Below are 27,375 nucleotides of genomic sequence, written 5' to 3'. Positions count from 1 at the left end.
TATATATATATATATATATATATATATATATACGTATATATAACTATAAAACTATAGTTGTAAAAACTATAATCAACAACCAGTGATAGCAGATATCTTGACCGCATCGAAGATGTTTTTCTATCAATCTATTAAAGTATGTGCTTTATAGCTAAAAAAAAAAATTGATCTTATTCTCAGAGGCCTCCACTCAAGCTTGAAATGAAGTTTCTGTGCCTTAACATATATCCCAGGCAACATAAGAAGGATTTTTTTGTGGGGTGGGAGAGAGGAGATGAAAAAGCATGTGTATGTGCATATGTGGTAGTCACAATAAAGAGTAAAAGTACGTAAAGGTCTACAGTGAATTACAGGGGAAATTGACAGGCTTTTGTATGTTTAATTTATTTGCATTTGATAAATCAGATTAGTAGTTTCTCAGAATGAAGCAAAGATGAATATATATTTATATATACATATATATAAAATGAACTATGAGTAAATTAAAATATATAGACTAATTTCCCTTATGACTTATTTTTCAGCTACACAGTTTTGTCCTCAAGGACTCATATCTAACTTCTGTCATATTACTGGGATTTAAATTTACATACTAGTGAATAATATTATCCCCTGAGGTTGTTTTGGTGTTAATGTCTTTATAAATAAAAGCATTAAATTGGTAACTAATTCACAGTTAAATTAGGATGGTATCTCACATTTTACACACAAGGATTTCAGAAAGTAATAATTAATTCTGTATTTTTCCACGCATTCCAGGAGAAAAAATAGTTGTTGGACTCTCTCAGCTTACCTTGACCCCCATGAGGAACTGTTTCTTTCTCATTTAAAAACTGCAGAGACACACTTGGGTATTTTTATTCTGTGCCAACTTCCAGCAAAAGGAATTACAGGAGTTGGTAGTGAAGAAATCCATTGAGTTTCATTTTGCACAAAAAATAATCTGAGGAACAGAGTCCCTGGAAACTGATTGGACTGATTTATATTTACTCCCACTCAGAATTTTCTCTCCAGGAAAAGTTGTCCCTGATCTAACCCAGACGCACAGTTTTTTAGGACTATGTGACTTCATGAGAGACTGAAGAGAGAGTAGAGACCAGCAAAACCCCACAGACAAAAATTAATGAAAATTAGTGATGGGCTATTAGCAGGCTGTCCCAGACAGTACAGGTACATCATTATTCTTATAAAGGTTGGGAAAACCTCATCTTAAGACAAGGATATATTCAGATTCATATGTGAGTGTGTATGTAAGTATATATAGGTATATGTATATGCATATATATAGGTATGAAGAAAATATGTATAACCAATATTTTTAAATCATTCCTTTTCTTGTTTAACTTCAAAACAAATTCTTTAAGAAAAAGCAAGACTATAGACTGTCTAAGTATTAAGGCTATGTTAACCATGTCACTTTTATTTTATAGAAAGTTTGGGGTTAACTGTCATTGGAATGAGGTAATACCTTAGCAGATAAATATGTATGAAACAACATTCTCAGTCAACATAAGCAATATCTGCCATACACAATAATCATGGATTTCCTTCTTTAAACATTAGTTAGATGTTTTCTGTAATTATCTATGGAGATATCTGGTGCCTCTTCCATTGTTGTCCAAGCATTTGATTCTAAAACACTAATAATGGCTTTAGGTAGAAATCAAAAGTAAGGAAGAAAATGGTTTCATTCTGTTAGAAATGGAATTATTCCTCTCAGAAAGGAATATGTATGGCTCTTTATTTTTAGATTTGCTCAAAAATGTGTGTTCATTAGGGAGGTATTAAATAACCCTGAAATGGGCATTTCTAAATGCTTGTGAATATTTTAGTTCTTTGTAAAGTCTTATTTTAATTCATTTTTATTAATTAATTTATTTTTAGTGTTCAACAATCACTGCCATAAGCTTTTGAGCTTTAAAATTTTCTCCTCCCTTTCAACCTCCCTCCCCAAAATGATATAAGCTCTACATATGCATTCCTATTAAACAGATTTTCTCAATGTGAGGAATACAGCAGATACATACATATATATATATATACATATATACACACACACACACACACACACACACACACACACACACACACACACACACACACACACATATATATATGTATATGGAAAAGAGCGAACCCAGTTGCTGTAGGTAGATAAATAAACCGTGGTGCTTGGCACAATCTACAAATCTTTGTTAAGTACTTGCTGTTTTATATTGCTTCATCATGTGGGTCTTTTTTTCTCTGAAATTAAGTAAATACATTTATATACAAATATCAGAACTTAACCTAAGCAAACTAAATTTGTCCTGGTACAGAAGAAGGCAGCCTTAGAAAGAACAAATAAGGATTGTTATTAGTCATCTGAAAACATATTGCCGCCTAAAGAGAGTGAAAAAGCCCAAATGTGCACACATAAGCCCAGGAAGAGAGACAGCTATGTGGCACAGTGGATACAGTGCTGGGCCTAAAGTCAGAAAGACTCATTTTCCTGCGTTCAAATCCAGCTTCAGACACTTACTATCTATGTGACCTTGGTGAGCCATTCAACCCTGTTTGTCTGTTTCCTCATCTGTAAAATGAACTGGAGAAGAAAATGGCAAATCACTTCAGTATTTTTCCTGGGAAAATCCCAAATGGAGTCATGAAGAATTGGTTACAATTGAAATAACTGCATAACAACAGGAACAAAGACCAGAAATTCGGACTTTGTCAAAGCACTTGGCTTGTCAGCACTGCAGTCTGCTTTTCATGTTGTCTTCATTATCATTTGTGGTCTCATCCAGTCCTGCTAATAGTCTGTGTGTTCCACAGAAGCAGGGGCTGTGCCTTAACTATTCCTAGTACATCCTCTAGTGCCCAATGTAGACTTGTAGACATGGTAGAAGCCTAAAAAACAGTTTGTTGATTGCATCAAATATCTCTGATAAGATTCTGATATCCAACATATATGGGGAAAGACTACCAATATGGAAGACCCAAAACATTCCCCAAGTGATGTGTTCAAAGGATATAAAGTTCTCAAAAGAATTAATGAATGAATAAAATTTAAATTCTTTTTATGTGCCAGGTACTATCTAACTGTTGGGGTTACACATACAAGAAAGCAACAAAATCTCTGCTCTCAAAAAAGCTTACTTCTAATAAGGGAAGGTAACACATATAGTGAAAACGAGGGCCAAAAAGGAGTGTCACAAAATTGGTACACCCTGTCTAAGAATTTGGTTACTGTTCTCAGAACTGAAGTTGGAAATCAGGGTAGGATGATGGAGTTTAAAGCAAGAATGACATGGAGATGGCCAGGAAGTACGTGATGAGCCTAGGTCTGGGTTCACCAATTAGAACCCTTAGGTAAATGTCATTATCATAATTACTCAAATTATCTGGTTCCAATCATTGATTTCTTTAGCATTTAGGTCAAGCTGTGAAGGGAGGGAGGCAAGGAAAGGAATATACATTTATAAAGTGCCTTCTTTGTTATTCCATGCCTAGTGCTCTATCTACTGCATCACCTACCTTCTTAGGTTTGTTAGTGAAACAAATGCCTCAATTTCATTTTGGAGACTGAAATATGAGGTTGAGTGATGAGTTTGCATTTGTGAATAAACAGAGTCAGCCTTAGAAAAGTTGTGAAGTTGTTAAAAATGGAGATAACTGCTGCCTCTTCAATCCCTGTCCCCTTCCTCCCAGGTAGAATCCTCTGCCTTCCAGGTTTTTGTGCATGCTTTCTTCCCTCTATAATTTTTTCAATGGAAGAGACCTAATAAATTTATTCATGTTAAAGTCTAAGGCACTAAGTTTTATCAATAGGTCTGAATATTTGTAAAAGAATTACAATTTTTAATAAAGGACAAAAACATGTATCAAATAATTCAACCTCTAATTTCAGCATTTTAAGCATCATTGAGATGTATCAGGGAGTTATTTCTGGAAATGAGAGTTCCCAATGTCTCTTTGAATCAAATATACTTTGAGAGAGAACCAAACCTATTGATGTCATTAGTGAGCAATAACAGTGAAGCATTTTGGACCAATTTTGTACTAGAATGGGTGATAGGAATAGTTCCTAGAGGTCACAGATATGTAGAAAAGTATCTTAACATTTTTTCACTTGTGACAACATAATGTATTACCTTTTCTTTGTGAATTCAGAATATCTGAAGTTATTGGAGTATGGATAGGTAAGAAGCTAAGGTGTTTTAATATATCTTATCCATGCTAACAAAATAATTAGAGTCAAGCAGGTGAGTATTTCCCAATTGAGGAATCATAGTGCGTTGGAGTAATTTCCCCAAATTTTCCCATCTTTTTGTTAAGAATGAATTCTCTTTAAATTAAAGTTCTTGTATTTGATCTTCCACATTGTGGTGATGAAAGACAAATAATTTAGTTCCATAAAAGAAATCATGAGCTTTGGGGAGCTCCTTTGAAGGAATAACTTACCTGACCATGAAGCTTTTGCAACATTAATGGACACACTCCAAAATTAATTCCCAGTGAAGTCAATAAGATTCATGAGGCTTAAGTGTTCTTTGAAGAGGTTGGGGGTTGCAATCCCGGTACAGATCCTCTTGACAGCATTTATATCCTTATCCAAAATGTCAAGTGAGAAGATTCCCTTGCCAAGTTGGTGCTGTGTCCTTTCAAAAAAGGATTGCTGCCTAGAACTTTGCCTTCCTTTAGAAATTCAGTTAGGAAGTACTTACCATTCCACCCTTGTTTAAAAACAAAACAAAACAAAACAAAACAAAAGACAGCCATGGTAGATGAAATATTGTCAGTATCCAATTTCATTTAAAATTCAAATGGAAACCTGTAAATATAGGATTCATGCCAGTGGTTGATATGCATGTTTGGTGGCATAAAGCTGGGCATGATGACAGCAAAAAAAAAAAAAAAACCACAACTAAAGATTTATAATGGTGGAAGGATTCAAAATATATAGGTGTTTCTTGGTTTTGTCACATATACACAGCTTCTAATTTCTATAGGTGCTGTGGGCCTATAAAAGAAGAGGAAATATATCCACTTATGTTTTGATGCCATTAGTCAAGAATGTGGAATCAGCTAACTGTCATATATGTAGCTCTATTTTTCAATGTCAAGGACTATTTGTGTGGGGAAACAGCTGAGATAGTATAATTTTGACATATTAGCAATGTTGGAATGGTAGGATGTAAAAGCCCAGGGCTTTTGTCACTTGAATATTTTTGTTTTCAAGAAAAATTGTCACATTTTAAAAATGGAAACTTTTAACTGATTTGAGAATCTGGTATGGATAAAATTGGACCTCTTTAGTTTTGAGTTTGCTGCTGCACAGAATCACAATATGGTGGGGATGGGGATGAAGAGAAAAATGTGTTGGGGAAAGGTGGGAGGGAAAGATGTGATTTTTTTTAAAGTAGAGAACATATGTGTCTCCAAGACAAGCCTTTAGAGTTGGATATTTTGAAAAAAAATTAAGGTTTCTATTCCCTCCCACTTTAATTACTGCAGTAGCTTACCAGATGGCATCATTACTTCAGTCTTTTCCTCTCTTTATCCCTTAAACTCCTGAAAGGTAGACTGTGTCTAAGACTTTCTTTTTACCTTTCATGATCACTAACACAATATTGGATATACAGTAAGAATAGAATGTATGTTTCTTACGAGTAGATACTGATTCATTCTTTTTATTTGTATTTCAGCACCTAGCATAGTGCCTAGATCACAGTAAATGCTTTAAAAAGGCTTGTTGATTGATTTGAAAAATACTTGCTCGTGGATTAATTTATTAATTGACTACTCTATTGAGGGTAGGTATCTGTATTATGTAACTAGACCTTAAATGAGATTACTTAGACAAGGCATAGAAAACTCAGTGAAAGCATCAAAGATGTGTTACCAATTTAGCATGCAGTTTCTTATAACTGTTTTAAATGACTGAGACAGTTTTGTTTATTTGAAAAATTACAAATAAATAATATTATGCATATATTATGCATATTTGTATACATACATACATGCATATATGTATGTGTGTGTGTATATATATGTATATATATATATATACATATATGTATGTATATATATACATACACACACACACACACACACATAATACCCCCTGCAAGGTTTTAAGGAATCTATGTATATTAATAGAGAAAGGTAAAAAAAAATCTGTTTCTTTAAATTAATTTCGTACCATTTTGAATCCCTTGTTTGATGGTAAAATCAGGGAAAACAAATATTGTTGATGAAATTTTGTGTCCTATAGCATAAGGTAAACCCACTGTGTTGTAGATGTTGTAACTTACCTTTCTTATAAATCAATATTTTGTTAGAAAACAAAGACTACATTTGGCATTTGGAATTATGTGTATTTTTCTCACGAGGAAATGAAATGATATAGATATGTAATTCCTGCATTTTAAAATTGTTTTAAAGGGAGGAAAGATCCCAATTCGATGGACATCTCCAGAAGCAATTGCTTATCGCAAGTTTACATCAGCCAGCGATGTATGGAGTTACGGAATTGTTCTCTGGGAGGTGATGTCTTATGGAGAGAGACCGTACTGGGAGATGTCCAATCAGGATGTGAGTACATTGTAGTGTTTGAGTTATGTACTCAAATAAAGAATCAAGCTGTGCAAGGAAGTGGAGCATAATAAAACCAGGTGGCTTCTTGTTTTTGACTTTGAAGCAGAGTAAGTAGAAGAAATGAAACTGCTTCCAGGTTACACAAAGGTATTAGTTAAATTACTTCAAGAGGGTTTTTCCCCCATGACAAAATTTACAGATGAAGTGCAAAATGAAAGCATGTGTACTAAGATTTTAATGAACTAAGTACCCATGGAGACAGCTGATAGATAGCAGGCAGAAATACAGAGTTTGATTTGTTTGAAAGATTTTTGCCAGGGAATTATTTCTGTGCAACATTAGTAATATACTCATGTCTTTTATCCTTTGTAGATCTAATTAATCCATCTATGCCAAAATTTTTGTTTACTGAAGTATAGCATTTCCCAAAGTAAAATTAAAAAAAACTATCATTTTATTTCCCTTGACATATTAAGCAGAAATTTATTCCATATGAGTCAGTCATAAGCTGAGGTCTTTAAATCAGGGGTTATCAATCTTTGTTTGTATCATAGACCTCTTTGGTAGTCTGGTTAAGACCCCTTTTCAAAATAACATTAAGTGCATAAAATATAACTAAACTTGCAAAGGAAATTAATTATATTAAAATTCAGTTATCAGAAAAAATAATGGGATCTGTGATCCTAAGTTAAGGACCCTTGCTCTAGATGGAGGGGAAAATATATTAACCTCTTGTCGAAACTGTGCTCAAGTTTCCAAAACTATCTTAATACTTCTGTCACTTTTTCCCCAAGATGCATTTAATATGTAGTTGGTGTATAGTACGTTTTCTACTTTTTTTCCAAACCAAAGATATTCTTGCATCAAGCTTACCTTAAACCAATATGACGCCATTTCAGTTACTCATAATAAAATACAGATTCATCTTTTTTTTGCCTCTGTACCTCTCCTTCCAACTCCTCTCCATGCTGTTTAAATCAACTTATTTTTTAAAACAAGATGTTAAGCTATTTTATTCCCCTAAGCAGTATTTTACTACTCTGCATTTTGGTAGCTAATATAATATAAAAACTTGATTGTTTATTCTATAGCTGGGTGTATTCTAATACATGAATAAGATTGAATTACTTTGCAGAAAAATCCCAGCATTTTGAATAAAGAAATATGGAAGTTATTTCATTTGGTATCAGTCCCCAAGTTGAAGTGTAATCTAAAAGCCAATTACTGTGTTTTTTCTTGCTTTTGACTCATACAAATGGTTCATTCGTCTCATTAAAATGCACAACATAATGCTTTAATACCGCAAGTATCTTTATAAGGAAGGTTTTCATCATTTTTGTGAAATGCAAGGAAGCTATATACATAGTGATGTGGCATGGAATCATTAAAGTCTTGCAAAGCTCATTCTGGTAGCTCAAGGCCCTCAAGGTCTTTGGACCTTACTTTTAATTGATCAAATAAGGGAATTGGACATAGTGAAAAGAGTACTGATTTGAGAGTCAAGAGAGCCAAGGTTCAAATTCCAGCTCTGTCATTTACTGCCTTTTTGATTTCACTTTGAGCCTCGCTTTACTCATTGGTGTAGTATGGGTATGGGACTAGATACCGACACATTCTTTTTAACTTAAAAGGCAAGATGACTATTGAATACATTCCAGCTTTAATATGTGATTATTGTGTTGCTGTTAAGTCATTTTTTTCAGTTATGTTCAATTTTTCATGACCCCACTTACGGTTTTCTTGACAAAGATAATAGAGTAGTTTCCCACTTCCTTCTCCAGATTACTTTACTGATGAGGAAACTGAGGCAAACAGGGTTAAGTAACTTGCCTAGGATCACTAAGCTAGTAAGTGTCTAAGGCTGGATTTGAACTTGCCAATTCCTGAATTCTGTGTTTGGGAGAGTAGGCTTTTACTTATGGTATACCTGAATCTGGGTAATAAACAAAACCTGGTTCATTTAGTCCAGTTCCTTCATTTTATAAGTGAGGAAAAGGAATCAGAAAATTTTAGTGACTTTCCCAAAGTCACAATGGTAGTAAATAGCAGAGCTTCAATTCCAACTCTAAATCCAACATTCCTTATTTCCATGACATCAGACTATAGAAGGCTTCTACATACATTTTTCATATTTTGACTGCATAACTACAGATTGTCTAGGACTTCATCATCACAACAATCTCTATCTCCACAAATATTTCTTTTGATTTGAATTTCATTAAGTCCAGCCATTTGGTTAGGCTCTTTGGATACACAGTAACCTACTTTGCTTTGACCTTCCATTATGTAGCTTTTTCCTGATTTCAATTTGCTGCATCATTTACTTTATTGATAAACTGGAGGGGTTACCCTTGCAAGCAATTAGAAAATGGGAACATTTTGCTTAAACATTAGACTCTCCATGTTAATGGACTCTGCTGCAGGGATGGAGTAAAATAAGTTTAATTGCCCTTTCTGTTTTCTAAAACTTTGCTCTCTTGCACAGGTAATTAAAGCTGTGGATGAAGGCTACCGACTGCCACCTCCTATGGACTGCCCAGCTGCCTTATATCAGCTGATGCTGGACTGTTGGCAGAAGGACAGAAACAACAGACCCAAGTTTGAGCAGATTGTCAGCATTCTGGACAAGCTTATAAGGAATCCCAGCAGTCTGAAAATCATTACCAATGCCGCAGCAAGGTGACACAACATATTCTTCCTTATGCACACGTACTGAAAATTAATGCATTTACTTTTTCCACCTACAGTGATTAAAATGTGTTCATTTTCCCACCCACTTTCTCAAATGTATTCACTGTGATTTTCATTCCTCAAGGCTGGAATGAGCTTGATAATTTTCCTGCAGAAAAATCCATTCAATTTAATGGACATTTGCTTCAGTGCTTAAAAAATGGGAGGGGGGTGGAGGAGATGCCGAACCCATATTGAGATTGAAAGATGAGAAATTATTGGACCTCCAGAAAATCTGAGTTGATCCCAAAAGTGGCATAGCTCAGCTGCCAAAGAGTCAGCCTTCTAAACAACAACAACAACAATTAATGCAATCTATTGTAATTTTAAAATTCACAAAACACTTTTCTTTTGTTAGCAAACCTGTTAAGAAGGTAGTATTGATATTATTATCCTCATTTAACAGATGCAGAAACTAAAATTCTGAGAGTTTAAGTGATATACAGCTACGTGTGCTGTACCTGTTATAGCGTCTAATGGATAGTTGGGTTTGATGATGGGAAATACAGATGTAGCTTGAAACCCACCAGCTGCCACTGTCATTCTACTGTTCACTATGTCAAGCAGAGAGCCCACCCGCCTTCCTTTTCTCTTTCTGTTCTCATTCTACAAAGAGCACTTTAAAACTTCTGCTTCAAGGGGAAAACCCTGCCCCCCATCCTGATCTTGATCCTTTATTCCCTCCTTGAGAAGAAACAGAGTTCCAAGGGTCTAGAGCAATATACATCCCATTTCAAGGTAGCCAAAGAGTCGTTTTCAAAACCTGCCCTTGGTTCTACTGATTTCCCTTTTTCCTTAATTCATGTAAGTCTCTTCAAAGTTCTCCATATTCTCTATATTGTTTCTTATGCTAATGTAATGTTGCATTTTCATTATCTACTATAATTTGTTTAGCCATTTGCCAGTTGATGGACACCTATTTTGTTTCTAGTTCCTTGAAACTACAAAGAGTGTAGTTATAAATAATTTGGTGTATATGAGAACTTTCTATCATTGGCATCCTTAGGCTATGGGTCTAGCAATAGTATCTCTAAATCAAAGGTTATGAATATTTCATTCATTTCTTGGCATAATTCCAAATTATTTTACAAAATAGTTGGAATAATTCATAGCTCTACTGATAGTGCATTATTCTTCATACTTTTCCTTTTAGTCCCTCTCTGTCTCCTTCATGCTGTACCTTCCAAAGATGGAGGTTCTTTAGATTATGATTAAACTCTCCATGAATTTACCCTCTCTCTTGATCTATCCTTCCTTGTCTTCACAAGATTCCCCATTGAATTTAAAATATTTCTACACCAAATTCATTATTTGTGTTTTCAATACTCCTTTGTCTGGTTCAGATAAAAGCTAGGTTCACATTCCTCCCACCCTTCTCTCTCTCTCTCTCTCTCTCTCTCTCTCTCTCTCTCTCTCTCTCTCTCTCTCTGTATATATATTTATATATATATATGCATATATACATATATATGTATATATATTCTTTCATACAGACAGTTTTTCTTTACATAGATTTGCATTATACAAATTTGATTTTAGATAAATAATTTTGAAGGATATACACATTCCCAAAAAAACTGCATATGTTGACTTTACTGTACAGTACTCTAAGTTGTCCTTCTCCCTGTGGCCTCCTGCCCCAATCAACCCTTACCTCCCACTACCAAAAAACCTCAAAACCCTCCAAGTGAAAGCAGAAGAGCACAGAGAGACTACCACCACCACCACCACCACCACCAGAGAGCCAGGTTTAGGTTGAGACTTCTGTCGCCTAGAGAGAACTTTGCCCCACTCCACATGCCTGCCTGCCTGCCTGTACAGCCCCAGCTTGTCTGTCTTCCATTTAGTTCTAGAATACCAGTGTTTGTCCTCACCCCTGTGTGTTCCTCCTACTGTTCTTCTAGCCCCTATGTGTCCTTGAGCTATGAAATGTACACCCTCCCCTTTTCCCCCCAGCAAATTCACATTAGGCAAAAAAAAAAAAATCTCTTTACTTAGAGGTCTGCAGAAAGATCCACTTATATAAAGTGAGAACTGCCTGTATAGCTTCCTAATTAAATTCCATCCTTCTTGATCCTTTCTTCACTCCTTGAGAAGAGATAGAGCAACACACATCCTCTTTCAAGATAGCCAGTCATTGTCAAAATCTTCCTGAAAGACTGTTACCCCAAATATTTCTTTTTTTTAGTTTATATTGTTACATTGTTGCACTCTGTGTGTATGTGTGTCTGTTGTCGTTCTGCTTATTTCCCTTTTTTCTATTTGCTCTTCGTATTTCCTCTTGCTTCCCTGTTGCATTACTTTTTCTTTCCCTCTTTTTTCTCTCTTAAGATTATTAAAATAGAACAAAGCTGTTCCCTTGTCCTCTACCTAAATTGAAGGCATTGGGGTTCTGAATGGGTACTTATTTTTTCTCTCCCATTAGGATATAAACACTTCATCATCCTATATCTGCTTTTGGTTGTTCAAATGCATTTACATTTCTGCATTTATCTTTATGCTTTTTGATAGCAGATACCTTACATCTTTCTGATTTTTTCAGTCTTTTATTTCTTATCTCAGAATCATTGATCTAAGAGAAGGAGGAGGAGAGAGAGAGAGGAGGGAGAGAGAAAGAGAGAAGAAAGGAGGGAAGAGAAAGACAGAAAGAAAGAGAGAGAGAGAGAGAGAGAGAGAGAGAGAGAGAGAGAGAGAGAGAGAGAGAGAGGAGGGAAGAGGGAGAGAGAGAGAGAGAGAGAGAGAGAGAGAGAGAGAGAGAGAGAGAGAGAGAGAGAGAGAGAGAGAGAGAATTTTTTTAAATCTTAGTCTCCAAGACTATATTACAGAAGAGTTACCAATTTCTAGTTTTAGATACTGTGGTTGTGACTTGAGGTTAAGGTCACACAGTTATTACGTGTCAGAAAAAGAACTTGAACCCAGACCTTCTTTACTGTAAGCCTTGTCCATGGTGTTCTGCATCGTGACTCCTCTCATGTTATAATCTTTGATAAAACTAAAGCTTTGGGAACTTTTATATGATTTGCCAAAATTAACCTCATAATGATTTCTTTGATTGTAATCAGTGTGGGTATCATGTGACACTTGTGCCTGAAGTTATTGAATATCTTGATTGTTTGGAGTGTTGTTTTTTGCTTGTTTTTAGAATAGAAGTGAATTCATAATGTTATACTTTGGGATCAATTCTATTCCTTTATTAGATCCATTTATTATTTTCCTGTCCAATGTGTATTCTTTCATATTTTAATATATTTTCTCATTTATGAAATAGATGCCAATGATGTAGACTGTCTGTTCAGCAACATTTGGATAATTATGAACCTCCCCATTCCTTCTGTAGTAGCTCATATAAACACAATGTTTTAGAGATGGGAAGTGCCTTAAAGACCATCTGGTCTGACTAGTACCTGGATAATAAACCAAACAAACAAAACCCTACAACATACCTAATAAATAGTTACCTAGCCTTTGCTACAAGATCTCCAGTTAGTTGTAACATATTACCTGTTGATTCAAGCTATTATACTTCTGAATAGCTCTCATTAGGGATTTTTTTTTCCTGATGTGTCACGTATTCCCAGTTCTGCCCTATGGGGCAAGTTGAACAATTTGGATACTTCTCCCACATGATAATCCTTTAAATATTTGAACATAATTATTGTCCCCAAGCAGATTTTATTTATTTATTTTATTTTCCAGGCTATAAATCTCCCATTTCTACAAGTAATCTTTATGTGGAATGAACCCAGAGTCCTTAAGCATCCTAATTGTACTCCTCTGGATGTTCTCCAGCTTGTCATTGTCTTTCCCAATTTGTCATGATGAAAACTAAATACAGTACTCCAGATGTGATATGAGGAAAATAAAAACATTTATATAGTACTTTATGATTTCCAAACATCTCATTTTATCCTCACAAAGGCCTTTTGAAATTTTTTTAAAAATGGAACTTATTTCATCAGTATAAAGAGTTTTAAGTGAAGACTCTTCCTCTATTACTTCAAACTAGTAACTATTCCACATTTTAGAGTCTTGAAGAATTACTGAGAATCTGAGAAGTTACGGAAATTTGGAGGGTCATACAGCTAGCATGTATCAAAGGCAGACATCAGTGAAGGTCTTCCTGACTAGAGATAAACTCTCTAGCTTCTACCCAACATTGCTTCTCTATTGCTATCATTAACCTAAATTTTACAAATGAGAAAACTGAGGCTCAGAGATATTATATTACTTGCCTCAATTATATTGTTAATAGATTTCAGAAGTAGACCTTGGATAAAATCTCTCCTGATTCCAAGTCAAATATTATTTCTATTATACCACATTGCCTCCCTCCTCCAAATTTCATCTTTCTTGCATATATATGTATACTGTTTTCATAATGTATAATGCAATTCAATATATTCCAGTACCTTTCTCAAAGCTAGTTATCTTGTTAGAATATAGTAAGTCCTTGATAAATTGGCATGCTTTGGAAATGGGGAGAGGGGTTACTGGATGCGCTGAATTTTGTGTATTTAACTATCTATAAAATGTTAGATCAAACTCTTTTAGTGAAAAATCTCTCTAAATTATTTTTGTCTACCTTTGTCTTAGAAAGTGTAGCAAAGTGAATACCCCTATAACTTTATTAGAGGAATACAACTTTTACTATTTCAGGATCATCAATCTAAATATACCTTTTCCTTGTATGAACTGTAAATCTACAAGGTATGAAACTTGGTTCACTGCGCAGTAATTCAAGAATAAGCCGTGGTAGTGTTTTGTTTTTGAATGAATTGCATTTTGTAAGTTTCTTTCTAATAATTTGGCTCTTTCTCCTAAAATGGAAAGATAAGTTAAGGGAAAAAAACATCTTTTGAGATTTGACTCTATTCAGGAAAAGTAAGAGGCAGCTAATTGTTACAGTGGAAAGAGTGCCAGGCCTGGACTCCTCTTCATGTGTTCAAATCTTGCCTCAGAGACTTTCTAGCTGTGTGACCCTGGGCAAATCACTTAATCCTGTTTGCCTCAGTTCCTCACCTGTGAAATGAGGAGAAGGAAATGGAAAACTACTCCAGCATCCTTGCCAAGAAAACCTCAGATGAGGTCTTGAAGAGTCAGAAATTACTGAAAAATGACTCAATAACAACAGAAAAAAACCAAATAAATAAAAGGTCTTTATTGCTATATAAGAGAATAAAATTTTCTGAAGCATATTATTTATTTATTTACACTTCGAGGATCAAAATGTAGTCGTTAGGGGCAGATTGGTGGCGCAGTGGATAGAGCTCCGGCCTTGGAGTCAGAAGGACCTGAGTTCAGCCTCAGACACTTGATACTAGCTGTGTTACCCTGGGCAAGTCATTTAACCCCAATTGTCTCTCCCCCCAAAAAAAGAAAAGGAAAATGTAATAGTTCCTTTTGCTCATTTGTACATAAGAGAAAATCCTCCCGTTTTAAAATATTTTGAAGTACTAATTTACAAAAACCCCTAAGCCCTAGTCATTTCTTTGGCTAGCTGAGCAATGTTAAACAAAGCATGAAAAGAAATGTATTTAAGTCAAGAAACTGAAATAATATAGTAAAACACTGTAAGACATTTTGATCTTAAATATATCTTGTTGTGTATGTACACACACATGCATTCATAGTCATTGCATTTAAAAGCTAATGATATGTGTAGAAGAAAAACATACAAGTTTTCCATAGATACCCATAAAACTTTCCTACTGCCCTGGTTCTCTTTTTACTTTCTTTTTTCCCTTCCTTTCTTTTTTCTATTTCTTTCTTTTTTTGTTTTGACTTTAGCTTCGTTAAATAACGCAACAACAAAAATAATTTGCTGCCTAATTATACCACAAAGCAGTTACCTGTCCTATTTTACTAAAGTGCAAGATCCTGCATATTGGAATGCTTAAATCTGCAAAATCAAGCAAATAAATTACTTGAATTTAATATATCTCTATTTAAAAAGAGCTAGAGTATCAGTTTGGAGCAATAGCCCGGCACAGCAGAGAGTGCTGGAGGTTGAGTCAAGAAGACAAGTTCAAATGCTGCCTCTGAGACTTAACTCCAAATAACCACACACAAATCATCCCTCTCTGCCTGTCAGAGCCTCAGGCAACTCTTTAAGACTTAGCTACTAAATGATAGATGGTAAAATCTGTTTGTAAGGGCAACTGGGTAGCATATTGAATAAAGTGCTGGCCCTGGAGTCAGGAGAACCCAGGTTGAAATCCAGCCTCAGACACTAGCTGTGTGATGCTGGGCAAGTCACTTAACTCTGTTTGCCTCAGTTTCCTCATCTATAAAAATGAGCTAGAAAAGGAAATGGCAAACCACTTTAGTATTGGTGCTAAGGAAACCCCAAATGGGGTCACAAAGATTCTGACTCAACTAACCGACTAAACAATAAAAAGAAAATCTGCTTTAGCAGATGAAGTTCCCACACTGACAGATGCTTAACATAAAGAATATCATTTTATCCTTTGAACCAATCACCTTTTAAAAAACTACTTATTTCTAATACTTCTATAATTAATAATACTTATCCTGAAATGAATTATAATAAATGACATTTTCCCATGTGATTAGCCATTTTAAGGCCAGTTTTATACTCGCTTTTAGAGTTATATATGCCAACAAAAATTATTTTCAGAAAGATAATGCTTCTTTGTAGTTCTAAGAAATTCAGAATTGCACACCATCTTGGGGTGGGGGGAGGGGAGAGATGGGGAGAAAATTTGGAACTCAAAATCTTATGGAACTGAATGTTAAAAACTAAAAAAAGTAAATAAATTTTAAAAAATAGGAACAACAGCAACAAAAAGAACTCTTTAATACAGTCAAACAAAATGAATCCACACAGTGGTCACAACCAAAAAAGGAAGGAAGGAAGAAAGAAAGAAAGAAAGAAAGAAAGAAAGAAAGAAAGAAAGAAAGAAAGAAAGAAAGAAAGAAAGAAGAAAAAGAAAGAAAGAAAGAAAGAAGGAAAGAAAGAAGCTCAGACAAGAGCAAGAAGTTAGAGGGAGAAGACCATGATTTAAGCAAGAGTGCTGCCTCTCTTATATGTGTGTATATACATATATGTATACGTATATGATTGAAAACTAAGATGGTAAAAGTTCATAATTCATTCAATAAACATTTTATTTTTTAAAATGCTATTTATTTGTTTTTAGTTTGCAGCATTGGTTTCTATAAGATTTTGAGTTCTAATTTTTCTCTCCCTACCTCCACTCCTCCCTCCCCAAGATGGCATGAAATCTGATATAGGCTATACATGTACAATCACATTAAACATATTTTCACATTAGTCATGTTGTAAAGAAGAATTAGAATCAAAGGGAAAAGCCATGAGAAAGAAGAAACAAAATTTTTTAAAAATCAAGAAAAGAAAAAAGTATGCTTCAGTCTGCATTCAGACTCCCTATTTCTTTCTCTGGATGTGGATTGCATTTTCAATCATGAGTCTTTTGGAATTATCTTGGATCCTTGTATTGCTGTAAGGAGTTAAGCCTATCAAAGTTCATCATTGTACAATGTTGCTGTTGCCATGTACAGTGTTCTCCCAGTTCTGCTCACTTCATTCAGCCTCATCTCATGTATCTCATGTAAGTCTTTCCAGGTTTTTCTGAAGTCCACCTATTCATCGTTTCTTATGGAACAATAGTATTCCATTACATTCACATACCACAACTTGTTCAGCCATTCCCCAATTGATGGGCAACATCTCTATTTCTAATTCTTGACCACCACAAAAAGAGCTACTATACATATTTTTGTACATGTAGATCCTTTTCCCATTTTTATGATCTTTTTGGGATACAGCCCTAGAAGTGGTATTGCTGGGTCAAAGGGTATGGCCAGTTTTATAGCCCTTTGGGCAGAGTTCCAAACTGCTCTCCAGAATAGTAGGATCAGTACATAACTCCACCAACAATGCATTAGGGTTCCAATTTTCCCACATCTTTTCCAACATTTATCATTTTCCTGTTTTGTCATGTTAGCCAATCTGATAAGTGTGAGGTGATAACTCAGAGTTGTTTTAATTTGCATTTATGTTGCATGTTTTGCATTAAGTTACATTAATTTGCAAATCAATAATGCTTTAGAACATTTTTTTCATATGACTATAAATAACTTTAATTTCTTCTTCTGAAAACTGCCTGTTCATATCCTTTGACCATTTTTCCATGGAGGAATGACTTGTATTCTTATAGAAATGAGGCCATTATCAGAGACACTGGCTGTAAAAATTATTTTGCAGTTTTCTTCTTCCCTTCTAGTCTTGTTTCAGTTGGCTTTTTGAATTTAATGTAATCAAAATTATCCATTTTGCATTTATAATGTTCTCTATCTCTTGTTTGATCATAAATTCTTCCATTCACCACAGATCTGACAGGTAAACTATTCCTGGTTCTCCTGATTTGCTTATCGTCTCCTCTTTTATGTCTAAGTCATGAGCCCATTTTGACCTTATCTTGGTATATGGTGTGAGATATTTGTCTATGCCTAGTTTCTGCCATACTCTTTTACAGTTTTCCTAGCAGTTTTTGTGAAATAATGAGTTCCTGTTCCAAAAGCTGACGGCTTTGGGTTTGTCAAAGAGTAGATTGATTACTATATCTTTTGTACCTAACTATTCCACAGATCCACCACTCTTTTTCTTAGGCAGCAACAAAGAGTTTTGAGGACTGCTGCTTTATAATACAGTTTTAGATCTGGTACAACGAGATCACCGTCCCTTGCATTTCTTTTCATTAATTCCCTTGATATTCTGGACCTTTTGTTCTTCCAGATGAATCTTGTTATTATTTTTTTCTAGTTCTATAAAATAATTTTTTTGGTAATTTGACTGAGATGGTACTAAATAAGTTAAATTAGTTCACATAGAATTGTCATTTTTATTTTATTATCTTGACCTACTCATGAACAATTGATATTTTTCCAGTTATTTTGAACTGACTTTATTTGTGTGAAAAGTGTTTTGTAATGGTGTTCATATAGTTCCTGGATTTACTTTGGTAAGTAGACTTCCAAATATTTTATGCTATCTACAGTTACTTTCAGCAGAATTTCTCTTTCTATCCCTTGCTGCTGGCCTTGCTAGTAATATCTAGAAATGATGATGATTTTGTGGGTTTATTTTATATCTTGCAACTTTGCCAAAGCTGTTAATTATTTCAAGTAGTTTTTTAGTTGATTCTTTAGGATTCTTTAAGTATATCATCATGTCATCTGGAAAGAGTGATAGCTTTGTTACTTCATTGCCTCTTCTAATTCCTTCAATTTCTTTTTCTTCTCTTATTGCCAAAGCTAACATTTCTAGTACAATTCAATAAGCATTTTAAAAATACCTGCTGGATTTCAGGGCAATGGGTTAGACAGTGGGCATACAAAAATAATACAGTCTATACTCTCAAGCGACTTCCATTTTATTTCCATGGAACCTAATAACTGCCAAAAGCTAATGTTAGTGGTATATGTCTGCTAGAAGCTGTAGTAGTTTGGACCTATTTATAAGAACTTGAGCCCAACAGAGACATGACATCCATGTAGGAGAAAGACAACTAAATTAAAAGTCAAGAGATCATAGTTTAAATCTCAGTCCCCTTTTTTTGCTATCTATTTACACCAAGAGCAGGTTACTGAACATCTGTAAACCTAAGTTTCCCCCTGTGGGATGAAAATGGATATAAGAATTATACTTTCATCCCACAAGGCTTTGTGAAGAAAATACTTTGTAAGCCATAAAATATTATATAAATGCAAACTGTTATCAACATGATGACCATTTGATTTGGTCACTTTCCCTTAGCTATTGGCAAAACCAAAGTACTTTTGAAAGGCTAAGCTGAGTCTTGTGCTAGTTGTCAAAAGCATCTTGGAATATAAGGGACCTGTAGAACCTGTTTTAACTTCTCTGGGATAGTTCCAAAATTGACTTGTGATGATGATGGTGATTATTCAAAGACAAATTTTTTTTTCTTTTGAGGATCCATAGTTGAACTCCTTTGTGTATACATACATACATGATGCATGCATACACATACTTTATTTTAGGATGTAATAAAAGTGTGATGATTCATTTAAGTGTGCTGAATTTGATATTCTGGTCCTGGGAAATTACAATACACACATGAATGAAATTTTCTTAAAATTTATGTATTAAAGGTAACTGGAAGCTTCCAATTAACAAAAATAAGCAGAAGAGTTAAAGCCAAAACTACTGTAAAAAATCTTATATTGATGAGAAATGATGACATTCTTCAATGACAACTTGATACAATCCTGTCTCTTCATTCCCCCCAGTAAAATCTGCTTTTGTTTCTTAACACAATTCTGACCTCTAGTAGGAAGAATAACAATAGCAGGGTGACTTTCTTTCTGAGTAAATATGATAGGAACATTTTACAGGGAAGCAAATATGCCAGAAACCGAAATGGGTTATCTTTCTCCTCAAAGAATAAAGTAGCTAATTTTACCACTGGGAGATATTAAACCAGTCATGATAGCTATAACTACAAAAATTCTGGTTCTGAAGGTGTATGGATAATTAAAATAAACACAATGACTGAAGTTCTCCTTAATGTGTCATTTATTTACCGATGTCCTATTGGGAATGAAAGAAATTCAAAATTATTCTTAGTTGGAGATGACATTAAAATTATGTGATGCTAGCTGGATTTTTAATGTTAGGGAAAAGAGGTTGAACTGATCTTTAGCCTAAGCAAATTAGTTTATATAAAATATAATAATGTTTAATTCTCTTTGTGTGTATTTTATCTAGATGTGATTGTTTGTGAAGTAGAGACAGATATAGGCATATTATACACACTATCCCCATATACACACTGTGGAATAAAGTCAGAAAATCTAATGTGATTAGGAGTAATTTAAGTGTAAAGTAGGTTATAAAATTATCAGTTAAGTATAGTCACTTAAAATTGTCTGTCATATTTACCCTAAAATAGTATTGGGCCAGTTAGATGACTCAGTGGATAGAGTACCTGGAGTCATCTGATTTCAAATTCATGTACTTATTAGTTATGTGATCATGGGCAAATCATTTAACCTCCATTTGCCTCTGTTTTCCTCATCTGAAACTGGGATAATAGTCCCTACCTACCAGGGTTGTTGTGAGGATCAAATGAGATAAAATAAGTAAAAATACTTAGCATGGTGCTTGGAATATAGTAATCATTATATAAATATTAATCTCATTTCAGTGAGTCGTATGATGAATAACACGTATTTGCACTATTGTATTTCAACACATTTATCTCAGTTTCTTCATCTGTAAAATGAGCTGGAGAAAGAAATGGCAAACCACTTCAGTATCTTGGCCAAGAAAACCCCAAATGAGATCATTAAGAATTGGACATGACTGAAATGACAAAAAAAAAATTGTATTTGAAGTTATTATTAGCAGTATTATTAGTAACAGTAATTACATATTCATATATTACATGCAAGCATAGGTCGTGTGGAGCAGAGGTGACTGGCTGGTGTGCTGTATGTGGCCTAAAACTCTCCTAAGTGTGGCACAAACCAGATAAAAATGTAATTAAGAAATAGTTAAGAAAATAAGTGAAAAAACAATAAAACCTAGATAATATTGTATTTAAAGTAAGTCAATATATGGCCTGCGGGAATCCTTATGTATGGTTTAGTTTTCTTCATTTCAATTTGAGTCAGTTGTTGTAGTGGAGTTTCAATGAATTTATTGCTGGTGTGGAAAATATAGAGGAAAAAGCTCCACCATTTGCTGTTGATGTCTTTATTTATTTACTTTTTTTTTTTTTGGAGAGAAGAAGGGACTAGAACTGATGGGTGTCTCAGCAAACTTCTTGTTTTGAAGTCTCTCTTAGATTCCATTCTTTAGAATTATAGCATGAGATTTAGAAGAGAACATTTGTTAGCTTAATATTTCCACGTACAAAAATTCTATCAAGGGCAGTATGTTTATTCTTGGAATCTGTAACTATTTGTTGATGGAAAGATTCCTTCAGTACTCTGTATTAATAGACACGAATTATATACAATGATAAAACAAGAGAGGAAAAAAATAAGAAAAATATGAAAAATATGAAAAGCAGCAAAAGGGAAAAAAATAAACCTAACAGGGAAGAGAGAGAGAGAATAGGAGGAACATTATATTTTTGCTTCCCCTGAGCAAATAAGTAATTTCCATGATTTCTTTTTAATGACTGTAGTCTGTGACTAGTAGGTACTGATTTATGAAAAGCTGTAAAAGATCAGGTGGAACTCTGCAGGACATCATTTACAGCTGCATGGATTGAAACCCATCTAATTTGTCCAGTAAAAGTGTGAGCTCATGGCACACATCATCCAGCCCATAAATTTCCCAGTCAGACCACTGTCTGGGGGATGGGTCCAAAAAATGCCTATCCATGCAGATGCTCAAAAAGCCCAGCATTCCCTTGGTGCATGTGAAGAGACATCACAGGCTCTTCACAGTGAGAGACAAATTCCTATTCATTGATAAACTATCCAGATGTCCTCTCTGAAGAGGAACGGAACCAATTTTTGCTTGCAATCCTCAGAGAAACCCTATAAGGAGAAAAATGATACTTTACAGTGCTGGTTATTCTGGGGTCACTTACATTAAAATTAGGTCATTTTTTTGGTCTTGGTGATGCTTTGATCCAAGTTATAAACATAAAAACTCTGTTGGGCCACTCTAATCCCTAATCTCTGCATCCTGTTCTATTTCAACTTGTTTATACTAATTTCCTCTAAGCTGTTGTTGAGACAGGCCTCTCCCTTTTTTATAAGTAAAATTTACTTTGAAAGAATGAGCTATCTTGAATTGGAAAGTTACCCACATTACACGATAAGGTATACTTTATAAATAGTCTGAATAAGTATCCTGAGGTTTGATACTTTATACCACAAAACTATAAATAAAACTTGCTGCTATTCATGGGACAAACAGTAGGATCTAGGTGGGTGTTGCTGTGTAACTACTGTTTATCCCCAACACCTATTCTGGGACTTTCCCTGATCCAACACCCTATCCACTGTACCACCTTGTGATAAATTAATTTATTTATAAATTACATACTTAGTAGTACACAAATATTTTGTGCAGTTTATAAAATACACTCCCAATAGGACTTTTTTAAAAATGAAAAATGAAATAAACAATTCTTAAGTTGTATTTAATTGCTCAAAGAGCAATTTTTGGTGCTCACTAAAATAGTATCAGCAATATTTTTAGTCAGAGCAATGTGAGTGAATATGGTTCATTATTTTTGAAAATCTTGGTTTAATAGTTTGTGATGCATCAAAATGTGTCAATTTGCTAGAAGTGAACAAACAAGTGAGGTCACTACCATCCACCCTCTTAATATATGAGACATCAAGCCATTCAAAATAATGATCATGTGAAGGTATCAGTGTCAACCTATATATTAAATATGAGTAAGGCTTGATTCCTTCCTTCATATTTTTAAAATTTTCATCTGGCATTTATAATTCTTTTTTTCTTTAAATTCATTTACATATCAATCACAAATCTTATCATATCCCTTAATTTGGAGTTTTTTGGTTTCCTAGTACAAATTCTGGGGAATGAGTGGAGCCTAGATCTTGCCACTGAGAAGTGGTTAACACAAAGTGTGTGGGACAGCACTTCATTTGCTTAAAGAAGTGATGAGCTGATTAGAACTATAGACCAGAGTGAATGATTGCTTGATGAGAATGAAGCTCTTTAATTTTAATGTCAGCTATCACCTGAAATACAGATTTAAAAATGCAGTAGTAACCATGCTGGAAACTAACAATACCTTTCTGGAGTATTTCTTCATTCTGTATCTCAGTCAATCAATAAACATTTATGAAGTAACTACTATATGCCAAGTACTGTGCTAAGTGCTTTAATCCACCCATAGGTAACAAGGCAATCACAATTATTCAGGTGACCTTTAGATTTTCCTCTAGATTCCTTCTAGTAAGTTCTCATGTTCTTTCTCTGTACCATTTTCAGGTGTATTTGGTGATTGCAATATCCCAAAATCTTCTTTTTTATCACAGTCAGTTTTTCAGGGGTGTTTTTTTCTCTTGAGCCACCTTCATATCTTTCTTGGATTTGGGGACTGAGAGGATGGAGCTGTGAGAATGTTCTTATCTTTTACAGGAATGGTCCAGAATTGGCTTCAATGGTCCAAATGTGTGAATTTCTAAAAACCTCAGAAGAACATGGCCCGAGTAACTTTACCTGTGTGTGTCATGTGGCTAGCAAGTTTAAAGATCCTATCGGAGGTTTAAAGTGCATGATAATCTGTATACCCTGGCCCTTGACATCTTCTGCTTTCTTTAGTTTCATCTGTGGGAGCTCTAGAGAGACAATAGCCTGAACTAACTCAGCAGCCACAGTTAGCCAGAATTATAGAGACCATACTTTGAGTGGATTATATCAATCCATGTCAAAATCTTTGAGATATATTTAGGATGTGAAACTTCTGTATTACATTCTTTCTTCTTCTTCTTCAAAACAAAACTATGAAAATTCACCTGCAGGACACTGAAATCACTCAGTCTCTGCGGTATTCCACTCTTATTTTCTGCCTTTTTCAGTATGATAATATTCATCCTGGTTAGAGATAATCTTTCTTTTGGATTAATTTCCCCATCTGCAGGTTTCCTCATCATTGTCATATTATTGTCCCATCATTTAAAGCCTTAACATCCTTAGCTCAAGCTACTTTTCTACCCTTATTATACATTATTCCCCTTTAAAAGTTCTTTTTAAAAGTCTCTGCTGTTTCTTACACTTGACACTTTATCACTCATTACTCCCCTCATCAATTCCACTATCCCACTCTGCACAATAGCTTTTCTGAACCTTTTCATTCCTCCCCAAACCTCCCATCTCCACCCCATCGTCTCAGCTGAGATTGTTGACATATTTACAGAAAAAAATGAGGCCATTTGCCGTAAGCTTCTACTTTTCTCCTTTTCCTCATCTTGTATTACTCAGATGCCTTCTATCGTTCCTGCCTCCTTTACCTCTCCAGTCATCCTGATCTATATCTTGCCACTGGCTTTAGAAGAGACAGTGAGGCTGGTAACTTTGCACAGTTCTGCCTCACTTAAATCCAATTCACTTACAAATCAAGACATTTCCTTCCTGATGTCATGGTCCTCAGGGAGAACAAAGGACAAACAACAACAGCAAAAACCAACATCTCACATGAAGAAATGGCATTACTCCTTACCAAGCCTAGCCCTTCCATATGCACAAGCATCTCTTTACAACCCATCTCCTCTGCCATTCCCCACTCTATGACTTACCTTCAGTCTCTCCCTATCTACTGGTTCGCCTCTACTGCCCACCAATGTTTATGTCTCTCCCATCCTTGAAAAACCCTCACTTGATCCTTCAATCCCTGATAACTATCATCCTGTATTTCTTCTACCCTTTGTGCCCAAGCTTCTTAAGAAAGCCATGCACAATAGGTACCCCCATTTCCACTCATCTTACTCATTTCTTTATTCTCTGCAGTCTGGCTTCTGAGCTCAGTCAACTGAAACTGCATTTTCAAAGGTTTATCAGTTATCTGTTAATTGATAGATCTGATGTTTTTTGTTTGTTTTTAATCCTCATCCTTGTTGACCTTTCTGCTGTCTCTGACATTGCTGATTACCATCTCCTCCTGGATACACTCTTCATTATAGGTTCCATGATACCAAGATTTTTATTAAACAACTTTCTCCTGGTCTCCTCCTACTTGTCTGACTGCTCCATAACAGTCTCCTTTCCTAGATCTTCATCCAGGTTATGCCAGTTAGCCATTGGTATCTCCCTTAAATTCTAGGAAAAGGAGTTTCTATTTTATTGTCTAGACCAATGGCTTCAAAATCAAATAGAAATGGATCCCTATTGGCTGATATTGGATCCCTACTGATCCATATGGACACACAAAATTATAAAAAAAACATTATCTATGTTTCTTTTTATTATTATTATTATTATTATTATTATCATTATTATTATTATTATTATTATTATTATTATTATTATTATTATTTGTTGTTGTTGTTGTTGTTGTTGTTTGTTAAACATTTCCCAGATACATTGGAATCCTTTTTCAGCTAGCACTGGGAAGCTTTGACAGGCTCCTTTGACCTAGACAAGAGGAAACTAATGAAAATTTTTGAACAGGAAAGTGATTTGTTCAGACTCAGTTGTTAGGAAGATTATTTTGGTAGTAGTGTGAAGGATAGATCCTGTAAAGAAGAGACTAGAGATAGGGAATCTAGGTAGGAGACTATTACAGCAGTCTAGGTGGTTGTGGCAGTATGAATAAAGAGAAGGAAACATAGGTGGGAGATGTTATTGAAGCACAGTAACAGGACTTTGATAATTGTTTGGTTGTGAGTGTGTGCATGTTTACATGTTTGTGGATAACTGTTGAACATTTTAGTGCTTTTTAAGTCTAACAATTGGAGTTTTGTGTGATACATGTGATTAATCTTTTCATTAGCTGGCTTATTTAATTAACTAGAATACCCTATTACCTAGTTTTTGCTAACCCCTCTTGGTCTCAAGTCATTTGATAAAATATAGAATACTGAAACTCAACTGTTATGTTGGCTACATAAGATAGCAGTTACTCTTGGCTTTTTTCTAGTCAAAACAGAAATACAGTAGTGACCTGGGCTATTAATTATCACAGAATACAGAGAAGAGGAAAGTGAACAAAGGTGTACTGCAGCTAGACAGGAAGAAAGGTGACATACAATTAGAGTTTTGCTGAAGCCCTATTCCAATCAGAGGAAAGAATACTGCTAGGAAGAAGTGGATAGTGATAATGCAAGGTGGAGTTATAGTCTTTCTTTTGTTAATATTTACATGCAAGCGAGACAGCCTAGCAGTATGGGAATGGAGATTGAACAGTAATGTGTTTTTTTCATCATTGAGCCTAGGTTTTTTTTCATATTTCCCCCAGAGACCTGGAAAGAGCCTTTGATTTATAAGCAGAAGATCTGGTGAATCTTGGTTTTGCTATTTAAAGCTGTTTGACCATGGACAAATAGCTTCACTTCTCTTCACTTCACTCCTTATCTGTAAAATGAAAATAATAATACTAGAAAAAGAGGAAATCAGTCTGTGGAGCTTGTCTCAGAGTAAGGAAATCTCAGTTTAAATACTCCCTCTGCCAATAAGGGTTGAGCAACTGTGGACAAACTACTTAACTTCTCAGTGTCCCAAACAACTCTCTGAGACCCTAAGTTGCAAAATAATTGCTGATTTACATTAGAAGAGGGAATTTCCTTACCAATGAGTATCACCAGTCTAGAGAAAATAAAGCAAAGCTACTTTGTGCTACATATCACACAGGGTTGTTGTAAGGATCAAATAAGATAATGCAGTTACAGTACTTTGTAGACAAGAAATCACTGTAAAAATGACCGTAAGAGTGTTGATAGCAATAGTAGTAGCAATCTTAGCTATAAAGCTACCATGGGGAAAGAACCCCAAGCTCCACTCTAGTTCCATTTCTTAATTTAGAAGTAACAAACTGGCAAAATCCTCCCATCATGCGGATGAAGAATAGAGATATTTGGGACATACTATCAGTAATTTCTCATTGTATTTCACTGAGATTCAGTTTTCAAGACACTTGGATGATTGATTGCACTGTTTGTTTTTGTTTTGTTTTGTTTTGTTTGGTTGGTTTTGGTTTGGTTTGGTTTTGATCTAGGCCTGTGATTTCTTCCATGTGAGTAAAGTTCTTGCTATGAAAACTCACTTTCCTGATTCAGATCAGCAACTCATCTATGATTTATATTGTTTCAGAATTTTCTGGGGCATTGGTAGGTTAAGTGACGCTTCACTTCATCACACAGCTAGTATGTGTCAGAAACAGAATTTAAATTCTGGTCAAAAAGTTGACTCCAGGCTAGAATTCTATGTTCTATGAACATTGCCTCCCTTATTCATAGAATAGTACAAATAAACATTCTGCTGAGTAGGACAGGGACAGTTCATCTATGTCAGGCTCAGTTCATCAGAGACTCATAAATTGATTAGTCCCATTCCTGTTTCTAGGGTGG

At 34.8% G+C, this 27,375-nt stretch overlaps 1 protein-coding gene across 1 annotated transcript in view; it reads left to right on the top strand.

The window, feature by feature from the left end:
- EPHA3 (EPH receptor A3) overlaps nt 1-27,375 on the top strand; it is a 436,320-nt gene that overhangs the window by 392,397 nt on the left and 16,548 nt on the right. Inside the window, exons 14-15 of the mRNA XM_020974820.2 lie at nt 6,427-6,576; nt 9,065-9,258. Coding sequence (XP_020830479.1) covers nt 6,427-6,576; nt 9,065-9,258 — 344 coding nt within the window. The remainder of the gene's footprint in view (nt 1-6,426; nt 6,577-9,064; nt 9,259-27,375) is intronic.

This window comes from Phascolarctos cinereus, unplaced genomic scaffold (assembly GCF_003287225.1).
Source record: "Phascolarctos cinereus isolate Bilbo 61053 unplaced genomic scaffold, phaCin_HiC Scaffold_7;HRSCAF=346, whole genome shotgun sequence".
In the NCBI taxonomy this organism is placed as follows: Eukaryota; Metazoa; Chordata; class Mammalia; order Diprotodontia; family Phascolarctidae; genus Phascolarctos; species Phascolarctos cinereus.
Note: the sequence above shows the minus strand (reverse complement) of the source record. Positions and strands in the feature narration are given on the sequence as shown.